The sequence below is a fragment of the Rousettus aegyptiacus genome, unplaced genomic scaffold (assembly GCF_014176215.1).
Source record: "Rousettus aegyptiacus isolate mRouAeg1 unplaced genomic scaffold, mRouAeg1.p scaffold_m13_p_2, whole genome shotgun sequence".
In the NCBI taxonomy this organism is placed as follows: Eukaryota; Metazoa; Chordata; class Mammalia; order Chiroptera; family Pteropodidae; genus Rousettus; species Rousettus aegyptiacus.
Window position 1 is genome coordinate 174545046 of NW_023416295.1, and position 18322 is coordinate 174563367.

At 51.4% G+C, this 18322-nt stretch overlaps 1 protein-coding gene and 1 pseudogene across 2 annotated transcripts; one reads left to right on the forward strand and one right to left on the reverse strand.

Annotated features, from left to right (window-relative positions):
- Nucleotides 1–129: 129 nt before the first annotated feature.
- On the forward strand, nucleotides 130–17883 carry NUP50 (nucleoporin 50). Of its 2 annotated transcripts, XM_016135726.2 has the most exons (8): nucleotides 131–474; nucleotides 3432–3510; nucleotides 5380–5463; nucleotides 8581–8767; nucleotides 9758–10399; nucleotides 12359–12440; nucleotides 13675–13793; nucleotides 14657–17883. In XM_016135726.2, the coding sequence occupies exons 2-8, from the start codon at nucleotides 3442–3444 to the stop codon at nucleotides 14857–14859; spliced, it is 1386 nt and encodes a 461-aa protein (XP_015991212.2). In that variant the 5' UTR covers nucleotides 131–474; nucleotides 3432–3441; the 3' UTR covers nucleotides 14860–17883. The 2 variants fall into 2 exon arrangements, with proteins under 2 accessions (XP_015991214.2, XP_015991212.2); XM_016135728.2 differs by lacking the exon at nucleotides 5380–5463 and having other exon boundaries at nucleotides 130–474.
- Nucleotides 8232–8350, reverse strand: LOC118614662 (annotated as a pseudogene).
- Nucleotides 17884–18322: the final 439 nt, after the last annotated feature.

The window sequence follows — 18322 nt, forward strand, 5'->3', positions numbered from 1 at the left end:
GGCCCGGCGACGGTTTTTCCGAGCAGCTGGGCGCATGCGCGGCGAGACGCCCCGCTGCCCGCGAGAGATGGTGCCGCCGAGCCAGGCCCCGGCGCGCTTGCGCAGTAGCTGGACGCGGGCGTTTCTTTCCTCCCCTTTTTTTTCGAATTGGTTTCGAAGGGGTAGATTCGAGTTACAAAATGGCGGTCCGGAGCGTGTTCGGCGCTGTTCGTGTAGCAGCCTCCGGCTGAGCGGACGGCTCCCCCTTTTCCCTGCCTAACACAGAGAGAGACGGGGCCCCCGGGGGACATGGTGTTTGAGACCCTGGGCTTCCCGATCACCACGTCCTTCGAGAACCTCGGCGCACCGGAAGCGACCAGGCGCGCGCAGCCGGCGACCAGCAGCCGCTCTGCACCCGAGCGCCGCGGCCGCCACCTCGCACCTGCTCGTCGCCGAGCCCGTAACCCGGCGAGGGCGGCGGCGGCCGCCCCGGAGGTGAGAGGCCGCAGGCCGTGTGGGACGGGAAGGGGCCGGGGCTGCTGGCGGGGAGCGGGGCGTGGGGCCCGGGCCCGGCGGGGAGGCGCCGGGGACGCGGGCCTGGAGCTGGGACCCCCGGAAGGCGGAGCCGGGACGCGGGGACGCGGCCTCGGGGAGGGGACCCGGGCCTGGAGCGGGGACTCCCGAGCGGAAAGAGGCCTGGGCAGGGGGCGCCGGGCGGGGCGCGCGGGGCGGCGGGGGAATCCCGGGAGGGCGGGGCGGGGTGACAGCCGCCACGCAGTCGGGGGCTGTTTGTGAAGCTGTCGCGGCGGCGGCGGCGGCGGCGGCGGCGGCCTGGGCTCGGGCTCGCCCGGGCGCCGGGCCCGGCGGAGGCGGGAGGCCGGCGCGGGCAGGGGCCGCCCTGCCTCGGCCCGCAGGCTCACTTCCTGGCGGTTCCTCTCGGTACTTTCCCCGTGGCCGTCTCTCCTCTCTTCGCGCCCCCTCCACTGCCTCTTTGGCCTGGCTTCACTCTTCTGCAGTCCCGGGCCATTGAGCACCCCGTTAGTCTGCTCCTTTAAGAAGGAAGCCGTTTTCCCTGGCGTTTTTGTCTCCGGGATCCGTCCCCTTGTTCTCTTTTTTCCTCGGGGCCCCACACTAACATGGTCAAAGCTCGTTTCATCTTAGGATAAATTAGTGTGGACTAAAGTTAAGCCCTGCTGACCGGGCAGCACCAGTTGGCACAGACCACATAACTACTATCAAGCACAAGGAATAAAGTTTTCTCCAGTTAACAAAAGTTTCAGCTCGCTATCACCATGCTTCCTAGAAAGCATTTCATAACTTGGTGCCTTTTAAAGCACAAAGCCAAACGGTTTTTAAATTCCTAATAATAATAGCAAACACATAAGACTGGGTGAAGGGCCTGATTCTAAGTACTTTAGAGGGATTTATTCCTCTTCTTGCATAAAAAACCTTGTCTTAAGTGTCATGCTTTGAAGTAAATATAGATTTGTTAAAATATATTTCAATCTTGGATCATAATTCAAGTAAATTCTCTTTTCCCATACTGCAGCTTTTAAGTCTGGGAGGGGGGAAAATAGTATCTTATACAGCCTTTGCTTTTAACAAAACTTGTTTCTCTAATAGTATATATTAAGCCCTTCCTCTGTTCCAGGCACTATCCTAAACTAAGTTTTTTGCTAATCTCATTTAATTTTCACACGTCACTGTTAGACGGATGAAGAAACAGAGGCACAAAAATTCAGTAACCTACCCAAGGTCTCTAGCAAGAAAATGGGAAAACTAGGATGCCGGCACCCTGTAGTGTCCCGGGTCACTACCAGAATAGCTCCCACCAGGTAACAGCTGGGGGGCGCTTGGAGTAGGTCAGTAAGCACAGATCCCTGCTCTCTGGTTAAGTCCTGGTCTGAGGAGTAGGGATGGTCAGTTATGGCAGCAGCTGCCTGGGGCATTTTGCTGTTCCCGCGTCTCTTCAGTTGTGGGTATGAGAAAAGTTAAAACTTTATTACAGTTTTTACAGCCTCACTCATTTCAGCGCCACCCACTTTTGCCAGTTAATAGCTTAAGTTATTCGTTAATAGTTAACAGCAAAAATGACTATTTTGACTTCTCGTCTCTTCTGCCCTCTGCTGGAAGTGTTAGTTACCCAACTGGAAAATGGCCAAAAGAATTGCATGCCAGAACCCAGTTCAAGTTCAGTAAGGAATTATGTCTAAATGTACCTTGTTTTTGTTTGAGTTACAAAGATTAAAAAAACTTGACCAAGTGTTTGCGGGGAGACATTAAAAAAGAGGATTCAGAGATTGTTGGGATATTATTAAAAGCTGAAAAACCCCTGTGTGATTACAGAGGGTCAGATTGGGGAGGACTTTGGAATGTCAGTTTGAATTTTATTTTGTGGATACTAAAGGCAGCAGGGATGTGTAAGTTTGTATCTTAGCACCCCTGAGGTTCCAGGAGCGTCCTCTGGTGGGTCGCGTTGAGGGCAAAGGAAGGTGAAGAAAGACTGTCAGAAACAGCCTGGGCGCGTTTCAGGAGCCCTGAACAAATGAATGACTTCCTGGACGAGGGGGGTGGCACAGGAAATAGAGGTTTTTTGGGCCATTCAAGGGACAGGTTAAGGAAGAAGCCAGCACAGCACTCACAGTAGAGCTCTCCACTGACTGATTTTGTTTTTATTGCAAAGGATCTGATTTTAAGATCAGAGAACAAAAAGCAGATTGTAAAGGATGGATACAAGTCCCCCGTTTGAATAGGTACTGTCTTCTCTGTCAGATCCGCCTCCCACCCTTCCCAGTAATGCCGTGGGGTTAGACGAGTTGAGCTCATGGCTGATTTTTGAAGAGTTGTACATCTTCAGGATGTTAACATATCAATATGAATTACATTTTGAACTTTTAAATGATGTCTATGTTAGCAATATACAGTCTGGGCTAATAAAATGTTCGGTCTTGGGAAATGTGTTTCTGTCAACACTGAAGGTATTATCAATACCTTGTCAAAATTCCCAACCTGAGAATGAACTTCTTTACTGGATCATCTTAAGGAGAATTTTAAACATTAAAAGTGTTTTGTCTATAGCGAGACTATAAGCATAATTTTCATAGAATAAGGTAAGCACTTTTTGATTATCTAAACTACTTAAGATTTCAGATTTCAAAGATCTCAACTGAGGTTTTATATTAACATTTCTCAAGTAGAGCCGGGGTGGTGTCGTTCAGAAGGCGTGCCCGTGTGCCTCGGAAGACCTGCCCTGCCTCCTCGCATGACCTTTGTTGCACTCGAAACTGGGGGCCTCACAGCACGGTTGCAGAGTTCTCATCACAGCAGTTTCTCGCCCGTGTCGGGAATGTCTCCATCTCATTTCACGCTAGAGCGAATGGGAAAAGTTCTTTGTAAGAGTGATGTCTTTTCTAGAAAAGCAAACTTTTTACTTCTAACCTTTTTACTCTTAGGTTCGAAAAAATGGCCAAAAGAATTGCCGAGAAGGAATTGACAGATAGGAATTGGGATCAAGAAGACGAAGCAGAAGAGGTAAAAAGTAGTTTCCTACTCCTTCTGAATTTAAATTCATTTCGGGGTTCCTCGTGAAAACTTGGTAATAACATTAAAAGGCCTTTTTAAGACTGTCTGGAACGGGAAAGAGTCTGGTTTCTTAGGGCTGGTACGTGGTGCGGACATTGATTAATGACCTTTGGGTGTGCCCTTCGCCAGCCCTTTTCCCGAAACACTCCCTCCTTTGTACAAGCACCCGTCTCCTGACTTCGTGTGCTTGCAGCATTCCACATCCGTGGCTTTTGTCAAGACCGAAGGCGAGTAAGTGATCTAGTCGTGAACTTAGCACAGCGCCAGCACTTGAACTTGAGGAGTGGTACACCACCGCCAGCCCAGCCTGCCACGCCCTGATTTTAGATTTCAGAAGGCTGAGGTTGCCTTCCATACTCTGATGCTCCTTGGAGGCCAGCTTGATTTCATGCCCCCGCCCCCAACCATGCCATTAATAGGAGTGGAATTTAGGTTGGCCTAGATTCTTTCCTAGCAATAAAAATGGCCTTCCCTGAGATCTTTTCATTTTTCTCTTATGAAGAGTAGGAGTCAGTTGCGTTTCTCGCGGCTCAGCAGCAGCTCAGCGCTCCCAGGCCCGTTCACCGAGATCTCTCCAAGTCGGCCCTGTCAGTTCACGGAGTAGTGGCGAGTGAGAAAATGTTTTCAAGGGTCTGCAGGTGTTTGCAAGCTCATCCTTGGACGGCTGTCTTCCTTCCTCTGAGTCTGTCCCCGGTACTGCTCTATTTTCTGTCACAAATGTGTGCACTGATAGGTTTAGGAAGATCAAAGTCACGAGCATGTTAACATTTTGACAGCTTTCAGTCCTTCTCACCGACTTGGTGATTTTTAACCAAATCTTTGGTGACCAAGTTTTTTCGGGTCTTAGCACACGGCCACATTCCAGACCTAGTAAGATTTCGACTACCATCTAATGATTTGCTGTGACATTAAAATATTCCGGGAATATTCCCATCTGGATAGAGTCTCATGAATGAGTGTGGAAGGACATTCCATTTAATTTGGGCAAATATAACTAAATAGTCCCTCTGGGTGTGGCGATCTCTTTAAGTTTAACATTTTCTGAAATTACTATAGATGAGAGCTTGTCACAGAAACTATTTTATATGCCAGTCGTATAGGATGAAAGAAGGGGGAGGGCGAAGGAAAGCCCAGATCTTCAGCGGATCCCCGGCCACAGACGCAGTCCCTTGGCGTACCGCGGGTGTTTCCTGGCGGTCACCTGGACTCCCAGGTGCCTCCATGGTCTTTTGGATGATGGGCAGATGGGAAAGGCTCCTAAAACCAATGTGTGTGTGTTTTATACGTATAAATTTTATTTTCGAGAACTAGAGCTGTAAGCTACTGGATTCGGGCACCTGGCTTTCAAAACTGGCTCCACTTCCAACTGTTCGTGATCTTTAAGGCACCTTCCAGCTTTTGGAGAATAGATTTGCTTTTATTACTAAAACAGAACTTTTATTCTGTTTTATTAATGTCTTTGAACATATTTGAAACATTTAAAGACTTTGTGGGGAATAGTTTTGCACCAAAGCTTTGACCTAGTCTTGTCAAAACATTTGTGCTTGCACTCTTCCCTGTGGGCTGTGATCCAGATCTTGCATTTGTAGATTCTAGAAGGTCGATGACTCACCTGTAACCAGCGTTGGAATTCACAAGATGGATAATGGACATGAACTTTATTTTAATGTGTCCTGGCCATAATTAGTCTTACGAGTATTAACAGTATTTTAAAATCGGCAGATATTAGATAAGTTTGCCTGGTCTAGCTCTCCCATTCAGCATTTTATCTCCTTTTTGGCCTTATCTTACTGCTGTTTAATTTGTATACTCCTGCAGGTGGGAACATTCTCAGTGGCCAGTGAGGAAGTCTTGAAGAATAGAGCCATAAAGAAAGCAAAGCGTAGGAATGTTGGATTTGAAGTGAGTGTTTTCTTACAGTTTCTGGTATAAACACTGATTTGATTTCTGAGTCGCAGAGCGTTTCTACCTCCCGGAGCAATCAGATCAATAAACATGTATCACAGTGCCGACTCCACTCGCGAAGGGCCTTAGCATAGACCGTGGGGGGGAGAGAAATAAATACAGATGAGCACTCTGCCTTCGAGGGAGCGTACCCAGATGCACAAATAAGAGCCGGACAGAGACAGGGAGGAGGCAGGTGACAGCGTGAAGGGGGAGAACGAGGACAGCTGTACGAAGGGCAGGAGACGTGCGTGTCGGGCAGCAGTAGGAAAAGGAAGTGTGAGACGCTGTCGCCCGGCCCCCTCCCTGGGATGGCTGTGGGCGGCAAAGCCCTTTCGTGGGAGCATTTCACATGTCCACGGTTTGGTAAATGTAAATGCTTCGTCCCTGTGCTCTGAAGGGTAGAAGATGAGTTACAACTCATGAATTGAGATCACGTGGTCAGTATTCAGCGCTTACTCATTTAACAGCTCCTCCCAGTACTGTCCTCAGCTGTCAGATTTAATCCAGACCCGTGGGTGCTGCCTCGGTGGCCTGGACATGGGTCGTCAGGCAGGAGAAGCCTGTTCAAACGTCCTGCGTGGTGGCTTTGGAATCAGCCCACGCAACTGCACATCTCGTGGTAGCTCCGTTCAGCATGTTTTCTAGTCCAAGTTCCTTTCAGGTCTAATTTCATCCTTGAGACTCGTAATTAGTTGGATGTAGGTGTTGAGGCAGGTGATGTTCGATGGCTCTTTCATAGAGAAGATCTGGGGGAGCAACTTAACTGGGAAAGGACCTATCGGTTCAGTTTTGGAAATGGACTTCAGGGGCCAGTGGTGCGGCGGTCTCTCGAAGCCCACTAAGGCCACTCAGAACAGGATTTGGGGTGAGAGGTGGGTGCAGCTCTGAGCCCCTGCAGACAGAAGTTCAGCCATGAGGACGTTGAAGTCCTGGCGGAGGAGCATGGTGAGGAATGAAGCCAAAGGCAGGCAGTCTCAGAGAGGGCTGGCCCGGCCATTGGGCGCTTGGTGGTGACGGCGTAGCCACAGTGCAGACCCGAGCCAGACTCGGCCAGGGAAGGAGGTGGGGGAGGCCTCAGGCTGTTCAAGGACAGGAAAATGTACGTGCATGTGCATGTGTGGAATCCGGGTATGATTTTAGCTGTACCTTTTAGCGTCACGTTTCCATCAGAACTTGTGAGAAATTAAACTTTGTATCATCCATTTAAATGGGGAACTGTAGCTTTTCCCATATAGTGCATTGATTCAGCAGATCGGCTAGGCGCTGGGGATACATTGGTGGGTAAAAACAAGCCAGTACATCCCTGCCTCGTGGCACTTACATCCCGACGATGGAAGAGACACTCAGATATACAGCATTTTTCCTCGTAAGAGCCTCGGGGAAAAATGAACAAGGGAGCGCGAATGGAGGATGCGGGGAGCGTCCCGTTTCTGTGGGTCCCAAACGGAGATCTTCTCATTCAGCTTGCAGCTCATTTTTCTGAATTTTTCTCATTCCTTTTTTTTTAAACCAGTGGCTCTCGAGTTTTTGTCTTGATTTTAGAGCCAGTTTACTATTCAGTAATTTCCAAAATAACTATAAATACCATGTGGCTTTTAAATTTCGTGCAGAATAACAGGCTCTGAAGGCCACTTTCAGCTTTACAGTTCGCCCATGAATCATTATCATAAAATAACAGTTAGATGTATTTTGGATTTTGAATCATCAAAAATCAAATTTAGAGCATCAGAACATAAGCTATATTTATTACGTGTATTAAAACTCACGTGAGTTAAGACTTTGCGTTCTTGGCCTAATTTTTTGGCCGTAAGTTTATCAGTGGTCAGTAACCATCTGAAAATTCCGTAGATGTGATTGAAACTTTTCGGTTTTCGAAAACCATGATATTAGGCTAACTGGCACCTTTAGAAAATGAAGAGGTTTGGTATAATCTTTCGTGAGGTCATGATCATCACTCATTCCCATGGGAACTGAGGGTTGGCGTGCTCTCTTGGGCGTTCCGAAGCATGTTTTCCATGACGCGTTTTGAGAACATTTCCGAGAGCCTCTCATGGATCTTTGGTCTGAGAAGCAGGTCCGCCTGTGATGTAATCACCTCTCTGAATGAAGAAAGATCTTAGAGATGTTGTCGTGACTTTAGCAAAGCACTGTCAACTCCAGAGGCCCCCAGGGACAGGGCAGCTTTAGAGTTTCATAAGGAACACCGAGCGGTTCCAGAGCGTCTCAGGCGAGAGATGAGACAGCGAGCAGCTGCAGGCGCGGCCTGCCGGAGACCGCGCTGAGGGGCGAGCAGTGAGCGCGGGAGCGTAAGTGTCGCCTCCGGATTGCGCCACTAATGGAACATTTAATTTGAGATTCAACTTCCAAAGTTGCTGTAGGCTGCAGGAAGGGTGAAAGCTACAGACTTTCTTAGGAAATTAGAGCTAAGTGGGTAAAATATTTTAGTTAACCTACAATTTCCTTAGGCAAACTGTCTTTGACCGAGTAGTCAACTGTGAAAAATATTTTATTGGGGGTTTAGTTGTGTCGAGAATGTGTTTTGAGTTGTGATTCTGAGTCTGGGTGATGGGTATATGAATTTATTGTGTTAGTTTTTTTTGTCTGTCTTATTAAATACACACACACACACACACACACAGATATTTAGGCAAGGCAACCTTTGGTTGACCTCACCAATTGCAAGGCCCTTGTCAGCTTACAATCCCTTATTTATTTATTTTTTACGCCTACAGCACCTGGTCTTCCTAGGTGGTCTCCCCTCCGAGTACTAACCAGGCCCGACCCTGCTTAGCTTCCGAGATCAGACAGGATCACGCTTGTTCAGGGTGGCGTGGCCGTTGACTAACTGTATTTCTAAAATATGTTTCACTGTAAGTTAGCATTATGAAGGCAGCTCGGCTCTGCAGAGCCGTCGTGATGAGTGAAACGTGTCTCGTTTCTGCTCGCGCCGGCAGTTTTCCTCTAATGCCGGTCGCGTCAGGACCCTGCGTGCTGCGTAGCCGAGACGCTGGTGCCGCTTGTTCGGTGAGGTAGAGCGGAGTTACCAGTGTGTGCTCTTTCTTTGCGTTTCAGTCGGAGAGCGGAGGGGCCTTCAAAGGCTTTAAAGGTCTGGTCGCCTCTTCCAGTGGAGGAGGATTTTCCGGATTTGGCGCTGGCGCCGGAGCGAAGCCTCTGGAAGGACTGTCCAACGGGACCAGCGCGGCCAGCGCCTCTGCCTTCTCCAGTGCGGGCACCGCGCCCGAGAGCAAGGCGGCCTTCGGTAAGCCGGGTCCCCACCCTCCTCACACAGGTCCTCTGCGACAGGATCTAGGAAAAAGAGCTTCGCAGAGGTGCCTTCCTCGTATTTCCCCTGGGTCCTAGGACGATACGAGCAAAAGCCGTAGTAATGAAAGGGGTGGAAATTAGGGAAACGTGGCTTTTTACAGAGTAGAGCACAAGCTTTTGAGCCAAAATGGACGTAGGTTCTGTTCTGAGCTCTGCCAGTCACCAGCCCTGTGACCCTGGCAAAGTGCCTGAACCTCTGAGCCTCTGGATCTTCAACTATGAAACGAGAATGACCCTCAAGAGCTGACCGAAGGGTCAAAGGAGAGGCGGAAGCTCTCAGCGGACCCTCTGTCAAGGCCCGCCTCCCATCCCCTCGTTACTATGTGTACCAAGGACTCTGCGGGGCACACGCCTTCTGGAAACTTTGCAGTCCTCTCATCTCGATTTATTTTGCCCAGGACGTATTGATAGGTCCCGTTTTGAGGGCGTTTGGTCAGGAACTCTTGGGGTTGGCGGCAGAGAATGAGACCGCGGGGCAAAGTCTTTGGTTCTGGCAGAGACCTGGGCCTGCCGGGCACTCAGCTGCTTATTCCGAGAGCTCTGCACTTCCACGAGGCCCGGTGTTTAGTGTGGCTGCAGCAAGTCCTCGCCGTTAGGAGTTTAACTACATCCGTGCATGTTCGTTCCTGCAGCCGTGGCTGTCAAGTTTTATACTAACAGCATTTTGATAGTTCCGAGTGAAATGGGCATCCCTTTGAAGGAAAAGATGATCTTAAAATCACTAATGCAAACACATAATAGACACAGTTCTTTAAAGTTCAATTTTATTTTTGTGATAACCAGATCCTAAATATTAGACGGACACTTCTTGCACTGTCACAACAATGGGGTACGATAAAAGAAAATAGGAAGAGTAGCCTAAAACTCCAGTTGGTTTAGTCAAATCAACTTCTAAATAAATCATTAAAACTTTAATTTCCTATAGGATCCGTTGTTGCAAATGGCCCTGCGTCCTTGGCGGACAAAACGATTTCAAATCCCAAGACGAATGGCGACAGCCCGCAGCCCTCCGCCTCCGGCCTGACGGCGAACGCAGCCCACCGCCCGAGCGCCTACCATAAGCAGCTGGCCGCCTTGAACTGCTCGGTCCGCGACTGGATCGTGAAGCACGTGAACGCGAACGCGCTGTGCGACCTGACGCCCATCTTCAAGGACTACGAGAGGCACCTGGCGGGCATCGAGCAGCAGCACGGCGGCGGCGGCGGCGGCTCCGGCTGCGCGGAAACGCAGCCTCCCTCCCTGCTCGCGTCAGCGCAGTTGGAGCAGGAGTCGGCGTTTTTGTTCCACGGGAACAAAGCCGAGGGAGCATCCGAAAAGACGGAGGCCGGGCCGGAAGCGAGAGCGGAGCCGCCCCTGGGGGCCGCCAGCGCCTCGTTCAGCTTCGGCAAGAAAATCGATAGCTCTGTCCTGGGCCCGTTAAACTCCGGGCCCCTGACTGGATTTTCGTTTCCTTCTGGAAGCTCCGGTTTGTTTAGCAAAGACGTCACCCAGAGTAAACCCGTTTCTTCACCATTTTCTGCTAAAACGTCAGAGAATCAGGCAGGTGGCGGCAGTAATGACTGCAAAGGTGAGTATAGAGTCCGTCCTCCTCGGTCTGTGTGCTGTTTGCGGAAGTTTTGTGTTTACCGGAAATAGTATGGACTTGTGATTTGGTGGCTCTGAGGTCACATCTTGACTCCATTGTTTCCGAGGTGTGTGATCCTGGACAAAGTCAGTGAGCCTCTTAGGGTCTCAGTTTCCTTCATAAGGTGGAGGCGGCCTGTTTGGTAGGGTTATTGTAAGGGTTAAGGATGTAAAAGTAAAAATTAGGAACATGAAATCATCCGGCACTGTGATTTTGAAACACATGCACATACAAAAGAATTAAGTGAATTAGCATTTTGAAAAAGTGCTTTTTATTGAAAAAGTTTGTCACGACAACCGCAGAATTATCTGTAGTTGCGATTTGGATATCGATAAGGTCACATGACAAAGCGGTACTGTGATTTTCATAGCCATAGGGAACAAACCAGTGTTTTTCCAAGACATGTCTGGATTGCAGCCACCTTTCCAGAAACGTATATTCTATGTAGTGTCGGTGCCCCGCGCCAGGCGAGGAGCCCGGGCCTCGGCCCCAGCCCCTCGGCCCCTCCACGCCCCGCCTTGTTCTGTCGTGCTGATCACAGGGCGGCTGTGAGCACAGCGCGTCTGTGCGGACGACCTGTAGGCACTGACAGCAGCGCTCTCGGGCGGTGATAACCCGCTGGTCCTTGAGAAAGAGGCGGCAGTCGCCAGGGTGCGCTGAAGGCGGCGCACGGGGAGCCAGGCTCGCGCACCCCCTCCTTGCCCTGCCTTCGAGTGTGTCCTCGGGCGAGGCCCTGCAGGGCGAAGCGGAGACCGAGATCTCCCCTTTTATTTTCTCTGCCCTAAATAGGACAAAGGGAGAGTGTCCTAGTCCTAGGGCAGTCACAGCGGGGACAGGAAGTGGAATTTGAATTGTCTGTCTCTGCCAGGCGGCCCTCAGCACAGCGCGCAGCGCTTCTCGTGCGTGCCTCGAAAAGATGTGTGGAGTCTGTTAAAATCTCAGGTGCCTGGGCCCGTCCTGGAGAGCCTAACTCCGGAGTCTCAAGATCTTTTATGTTTTTAAAAAACCCCTGAGATTCTGCGGCACACCAGTTTGAGAACCGTGGCCTTATAGAGCACTCTCTCTAAATCTTGTGACCTGAATTGTTTGAGCATCACAGTTGTTTTCCTTACTTTAGAGAGTTTTGTGCACCTGCCTTCCTCGGTAAGGGGATTAGCGTTGGCATGGAAGGCAGTGTCCGGGACCTCTCCCGCGGGTGGGGCGCCAGGGCAGAGCACGTGGTGTTCTGGCCAGTGGGGGGGGGAGTGGGAGGAGCAAGGGCGGTTGATGACGTCTGGGCATCAGCAGGGTACCAGGAAGAGTGTACGCAGGCCGTTGGCCCTAGTTGATGTGAGTCCAGTCGCGGGGTCCCCGCAGATCTTTAATAATAAACAGCACTCACTTCCCTTACCTCCTGGGGGCGGCAGTTTCTGGTGAGGGTCTGGTTTGCAAACCTCAAGCCACAAGCGGAATTCCTGTGATGACGGGCGCATGTCTGCGTGCAGGAAGCCGTTAGCCTGGAGGGCGTGGGAACGAAGCGGCGGGGGCGAGATGGAGTCGGGGGGCGGGGTGCCCGGCATTCACTTTCGTTACACTTTACACTTGACTGATTTTTTTCCTGTAAAAGTTTGTATGTGCACTGGATCATAAGGACTTGTTTTTTCATTCTGAGGCTTTCTACAAATTAATATTTATTTTAGAAGAAATGTCCCATTAAAAATTATTCTTTTTCACAAAATAATTGAAATCTGATGGGGATGCATTCCACCCCCCCACACACAAACACAATTTGACGTGTGCGTTCAGTTTCTGTCAGTTCACGTGGCGTTTTTAGGTCGAGGCGGGGGGTACGTAACAGACTTTCATCACGTGTTCAAGCTCTTGGTTCGAATCTTACTGAGTTAGTGTTGTTTTTCCCAAAAGGTGGAGACGAAGAGGAAAATGATGAGCCACCCAAAGTAGTAGTTACTGAGGTAAAAGAAGAAGATGCTTTTTACTCCAAAAAGTAAGTGGCAGTCCTGGGTCCACTCGGCGAGCGAGCCCTCAGGGACAGGGAAGGGGCGTCCGGCCGGGTGGCGGGGTTCGTCCCCGCGGGACGTGCTGAGCACCTCGTCCGCGGTCCGGCTGTGTCTGCTCTTCGAACCGGAACAAGGAAGAATTCTTGGCCTGGCTATTTTTTAAACAGTGATTTTGTAACTTTCTGCTGGGCGCAGCCTCCTCGCTCCCTCCCCCCTCCCGCCCCCCACAAAGAAAGGCACCCCGTCAGGTCCGTCAGGTTCGCGGGTCTGGGCTAGCCCCTGCGCCTCAGCACCGGGTGTCCGCGGTCCCGTGCTGGAGACCGGTTGGCCCTCGCAGCCGGCGTCCTGCGAGGCCGTCACCCTCTCCGCCGGGGGAGTGAGCGCTGTTCCCACACCGCGATGGCCGCGTTGGTTTCTGTGTTCCCGTGAGAGCGGCTGCTTTCAGAGGGAGCAGAGGGACATTTCAGATGACCTCGCTCAGTGAAATGGAATCCCTTCCAACAGATACTCACTGCCATTTCCGAAGCTTCCCCAGGTGTGCTTCTCTATAGGAAAATTCCAGACCGACGCGCGGCAGTTTTCCTAACATCGCCGTATCGTGTGGGATTTCTGTTTACTTTTGAGAATGTTTAAAAGATGTCAACAGTTCCTTTTGCCTGTTTTTAAAATTTAATTAGGTGACGTGCAGGCGTGGCCCTGACTTAATGTTTTTTTAAAATTAGACTAAATCAGAGGAGCGGGCAGTAGTTTCGACGTGTTCGTTGACCTAAGGAGACAGTGCCACGCGCGGCCGAGAAGCGCCGTCGCATTGTCGTGAGTTAGGCCTCGCTTGAGGATGTTTTCCGGATTGATGCCATTGCCTCGGGAGATCGAAAGCTGAAGTCCTGGAGATAATTCGGAAATGATAAGAGAAAAGGGGGGGGGGGCGCAGCCGGTCGGGCCGCGTGGGCGGTTTGGCCGTGGCTTCGACTGACTCGAGCAGAGATGGTCTTAGAAAGTGTCATTTAAAAGTTACATAGGGCCCACTGTCTAGTCGTTTTTAAAAAGTAGGGGTCGGGGCTCTAGAATGTCTGACCAGGTTACCTCATTCCGGTTTGCGCCCGACCCAGACCGGGCCATCTAATGCAGCTTCTCCCACACAGGCGTGACCAGTCACTGGCGGGAAGGGGCTGCTTGGCTTGTCATCGGGGGTCTGACCGAACTTCTTATTTTTCTCCCCAGGTGTAAACTATTTTACAAGAAAGACAATGAATTTAAAGAAAAGGGTGTAGGTACTCTGCATTTAAAACCCACGGCGAATCAGAAGACACAGCTTTTAGTGCGGGCAGACACCAACTTAGGTGGGTACCCGGTTTCCCAGGGGGCGTGACGTGACAGTCACGCAGCGTGCAGCACACGGGCCTCCCCTTGCTGAGACTCCCCGGTGTGTTGATGTGGTCTCTGGAGCAGAAGGTCGTTTAGGCCGAACGCGTCCTGTGCTTGCTGATCGTTTCTAGCTCAAGCGGAGTCCTGGCGGGGCAGTAGTCTGCGAGAAAGCAGACATTGGTAAAAGCTGTAGCCAGGGAGTAGCCAAAACGGTCTGCACGTTCTTTTGTGTTCTTTCGTGCTGGAGACATGACGTAGAAGCTCTAGGTAAACTGAATGGTTCAATGATAAACACACAAGGGGACTTGACCATTTAAAGGCTCCTTTTATGTGGCAAATAACCATTACCACGGCGCCCCTCCCCCAGCTTTATTCTCAGAATAATCCCCCGAGAGGAAGTGGCGGCCGCCCCACCAGGCGGGTGCAGACGGAAGCTGCTCTGAGGCTGCTTTCCTTCCCGTGGGCCCGGCCGATTTGTGGTAACACCGAAGCGACAGCGCTGACCCAGCGAGCCGTGCCAGCCCCCAGGAAGGGGCTGCTTCGCTGAGCACGCTCGCCGCGCTCCGATGGCTCCGTGGGGCCGTCCCGCAGTGCGGGGCGCGGGGGGCGGCGGACCCCCCGCGGTGAGGCGGGGTCCGGTCCTGCCTCTGGGTCTTCGCAGGGGCCCCGGCTGACGTCAGTGTCACCGGCGCCCGCGTGCGTGACATTCCGTGGCTCCCAGTTTTGATCTGTGAAGCGCAGGTTGCTTCAGTGCCGACGGTGGCACTTAACGCCGTGGCCTCGTGGGGCTGTCACGTTTGGGTGACGTAGATGTACCTTTCTGCGCCTCTAACTGCAGGCAACATTTTGCTGAACGTCCTGATCCCGCCCAACATGCCGTGTTCCCGGACGGGGAAGAACAACGTGCTGATCGTCTGCGTGCCCAACCCGCCCGTCGACGAGAGCAGCGCCACCGTCCCCGTGACCCTGCTCATCCGGGTAAAAACTGCCGAGGACGCAGACGAGTTGCACAGGATGTTACTGGAGAAGAAGGATGCCTGAGCTCACGCCGCCGGGGACCGTTGCCAAGTTGCTGCTCCCCCCGCCCCCCCAAAAAACAACATAGTCAGTTTTCTTCTTACTTCGACATTCTGAGAACTCTTGGATAAGTTAGGACTTTTGTGAGGAAGATTAATGTGGCCAATAAAACCTTTACTGTTAAGTGTCAAACTGTATTCTCCCTCCCCGAGAGCTGTCTAAACGTGTAAAATACATTTGAAAGAAATTTTTCGGAAGGTTTTTAATGTTCGTTTATTAAACTAACCACAAGTGATCTCTTAACAGACTGAAATCAGGGTACAGATCAGATTCCCCGAAGGCTTTTCTGAATGCAGTTGGTGAGGCCCCTGCGGGGGCGTCTGGAGGAAACAGGCCTGTCGCGGTCTCTCGGGCGGCGGGCCACGCTGAGCGCCTCGCGGCCGTGTGTGGCAGGTGGTCTCTGCTCACGTTGACCAGGTGTTACTAGCGCTGCCGTGGGGTGCTGAGTGTCCGCCTGCGGGCTGTGGGCCTCGGCTCCGGGGACCGCCTCTTGTTCTTTGGTTTTGTAGTTTTAGTCACGAGGTGCTGTTGCTCCTGTATCCCCCTGATGACAAAAAGGGGAGAAGGGGATGGCCAGGAATGAGTTTTAAAAGCACAAATTTGGTAGCTTTTAGTTTGTGACCCACGGACAGTAAACCGTATGAAAAAGGAAGTTAGGGCAGAGCTAAACCAAGGTGAACCGCACAGGTCTCGGAACTACGTCTTGAGTCAGAGGAGCTGTCACTGCGCGGGAGCCGCGCGAGCCAAGCAGGAAGCGCGCAGGGAGGCCCTGGCGGTGACGGCAGTGTGCTCGCGTCGAGGTCTGCGATGGCCGCTTTTCCAGGACAGAGTGTTCAGTAGGTCCGTGTGGGAGGGAGCCGCGGTCTGCACGGGAATCTCCATGTCACTCCCCCGCAGCTGGCAGGCACCGCGCCCCGCATTCTCACGGCACCCTGGGCACGTGAGTAGACGCAAACGCATTCTGATGTTCAACGCCATTTCCATGCTTCTCGAGTCACTTAACACTGCCACCAGATGACCTCGCTTAAAGGCCGAGTCGGTGGCCGCGGGCTCACGCTCGCATGCGCTGATCTGCGTCACTTAGAGGAGCAGGGCCGCCCGGCTTAGATCGCGTAGGCGTTGCTTTAAAAAGCTGCAGTTTTTAGGTGTAGAGCAGTGGTGAAGCTCTTACGATCTGATGTGTTGACGTGATCACATGAGGAAAGGTAGTTGGGCCAAGGTTTATCATGAGATTCTTGTCCTCGTCTGCTTTGATTCCGGTGGGAAAAATCTGGCCTAGTGTGTGACTTGAGAGAAATGCGTGTGTGAGAGGCGCAGCTGCCCTCGTGGGTGTGGGCAGCTCGGCGCGTCAGGAGACCTTGCGGGAAGAAGCAGGTGTTGCATTTTTGAGAATTGCGATTATTCCTGTACTTTTGTTACAGATGATTGATAAGCAATGGTCGATGCTGTCAGGTTCGCACGGACCCCGCCCCGTTCCCGTCAGGTTTATGCAGCCGTTGGAAGGGTGAGGAAAGAGGGAGCAGACCCCGCCGTGGCCCCGCCCGCAACGCGCCTCTGGCTGGCATCTTGGCACGCGGGTGCCAGCGGCGCGTCCGGGACTGTGCCCGCCTCCGTGCGTGCAGTGGAAGGTCCAACAACAATGGCACAGACAGATCATGGTTGGGTTTCCTTTGAACGCCCCGTAAAACTAGTTTACAACTTCTAAATTAGTGGCTGTGCGTGGCTTGCTTTTTTCCTAACATTCCCAGCAAATTCTTGCTGCTAATACTGTCACTGTTGAAGTGAAAATTACAGGGAAAAATGTGATGTATATACCATAACTCAAAATGTGATATTTTCTTAAAGTCATTCTTACACTTTGGGAACTCGTTGGTCTCTAATAATGTATCAGTATGAGAGAGCCTAAGTGTGCGTGGACCTTTCTGTAAACTCTACCCCTGTACGTTGCCTGAGGGAAGGGCCCCCCGTCCCGGGCCCCCAGAGGGCTTACCTCTTCTCCCCAGTGTAATAATGTCTAAACCCAGCCCCGTGGGTTTAGACTTGTTTTAACAAATCATTAGAAATGAGGCTTCAAAAAGTGATGCGCACTGAAATTTTCGTTTTGGGAGTGAGAATCTCTGCAGTACGTTATATATGTGGCCTGAAGTGAGGTGTGTGTGTCTCATTCTAAATCAGGCGGTGTCGCATATTGACAAACACCGCGCCTCCCAGCGGCCTTCTTGCGGACTGGCGTGTGTCCGCCCATCCTTTCGAGCATTCCCAGTAGGCAAAAATGACTGTTGTGCCATCTTCATTGTTACAATTACAGACTGAAAGTGTGTGTCCAGTTTTTAACGTTTAGATTGTTTCCCATGGAAGGCCGAATCTGTTTTTGGATTTTCTTTATAAGGATGATTGTTTTACAACTTCAATTCTAATTCATATTTTTGATATGCTGCATGCCAAAAATATCTAATATTCTACCTTATGATTAGAGTTCAGAATGTTTTGACTGAGAAAGCCTTTCTGATTTAGTTTTGAAGGTAAACAAGTTGTTTGTTTCTGAGCATTTGTCAGTTATTCTTATATTTCGGGACAGTCAAGTGGACGTGCAGTGCGCTCGAAGGCTTTGTCAGCTAAGCGGCTCACTCCCCAAACCCCAAGTGTCCGTTCTCATTCTGGAAGACAGACTGCAGTGCTGGGGGGGGACCTCGGGGCGCCCACGAAGCTGGTCTTCCAACCCAGCACGCCAGGCACGCGGCCGCTCGTGTGTCCTTGGCCAGTGGCACCACGGTGAGGGTGCAGGGCTCTGTCGGATACAACGCAGATGTGCAACTTCTCAGCAATCAAACCGATACCTTGTTTGCTTTCTATTTTAAATAGGAAATTGTTTTTTAAAACTTAAATACTTGAATTGTCAGGCAATGTAATCTCATTTTGTGTTTTTGAACAATCCCGTTGAGGAAGTGTAACAGTCCATAAATGTGAATAAATGGAAAGTAAACAAAATCGCAGTGTTTGACACTTTTGTGTTCTCTGTGATGCACCTGGCGTTAGTACGTGTCGAGCAGACCAGGGGAAGAGGAGCCTGCGGAAGCCACGAGACCCACCTCCGCCGGGAGGGGAGGGGGCCAGTGTGCGGCAAGGCTGCTTCCTGCGTTCGTCTCCCTCTTAGACTCACCGTGTGTTCACCGATTAGGGAGGCATTCATAGATTTTTCCCTGGCTGCTGCAGAAAGCGGGGGTCCCCAGCCTCTGGGCTGCAGACCGGTACCGGTCTGTGACCTGTCAGGAACCGGGCCGCACAGCAGGTGAGCGGCAGGTGGGCAGCCGCCCCCCAGCGCCGGCATCACCGCCTCGGCCCCGCCTCGGGTCATCAGGCGTTAGATCCTCATCGGAGCACCAGCCCCTGGTGCCGCACGGGTTGGGGACCGCTGGTGGAAAGCACT

Coding starts and splice junctions, on each gene's coding strand:
- NUP50 (XM_016135726.2), top strand. CDS start 3,442: ATGGCCAAAAGAATTGCCGAGAAGGAATTGACAGATAGGAATTGGGAT. Junction 10,400..12,358: donor CGGCAGTAATGACTGCAAAG/GTGAGTATAGAG, acceptor TTTTCCCAAAAG/GTGGAGACGAAGAGGAAAAT. Junction 12,441..13,674: donor GATGCTTTTTACTCCAAAAA/GTAAGTGGCAGT, acceptor TTTTCTCCCCAG/GTGTAAACTATTTTACAAGA.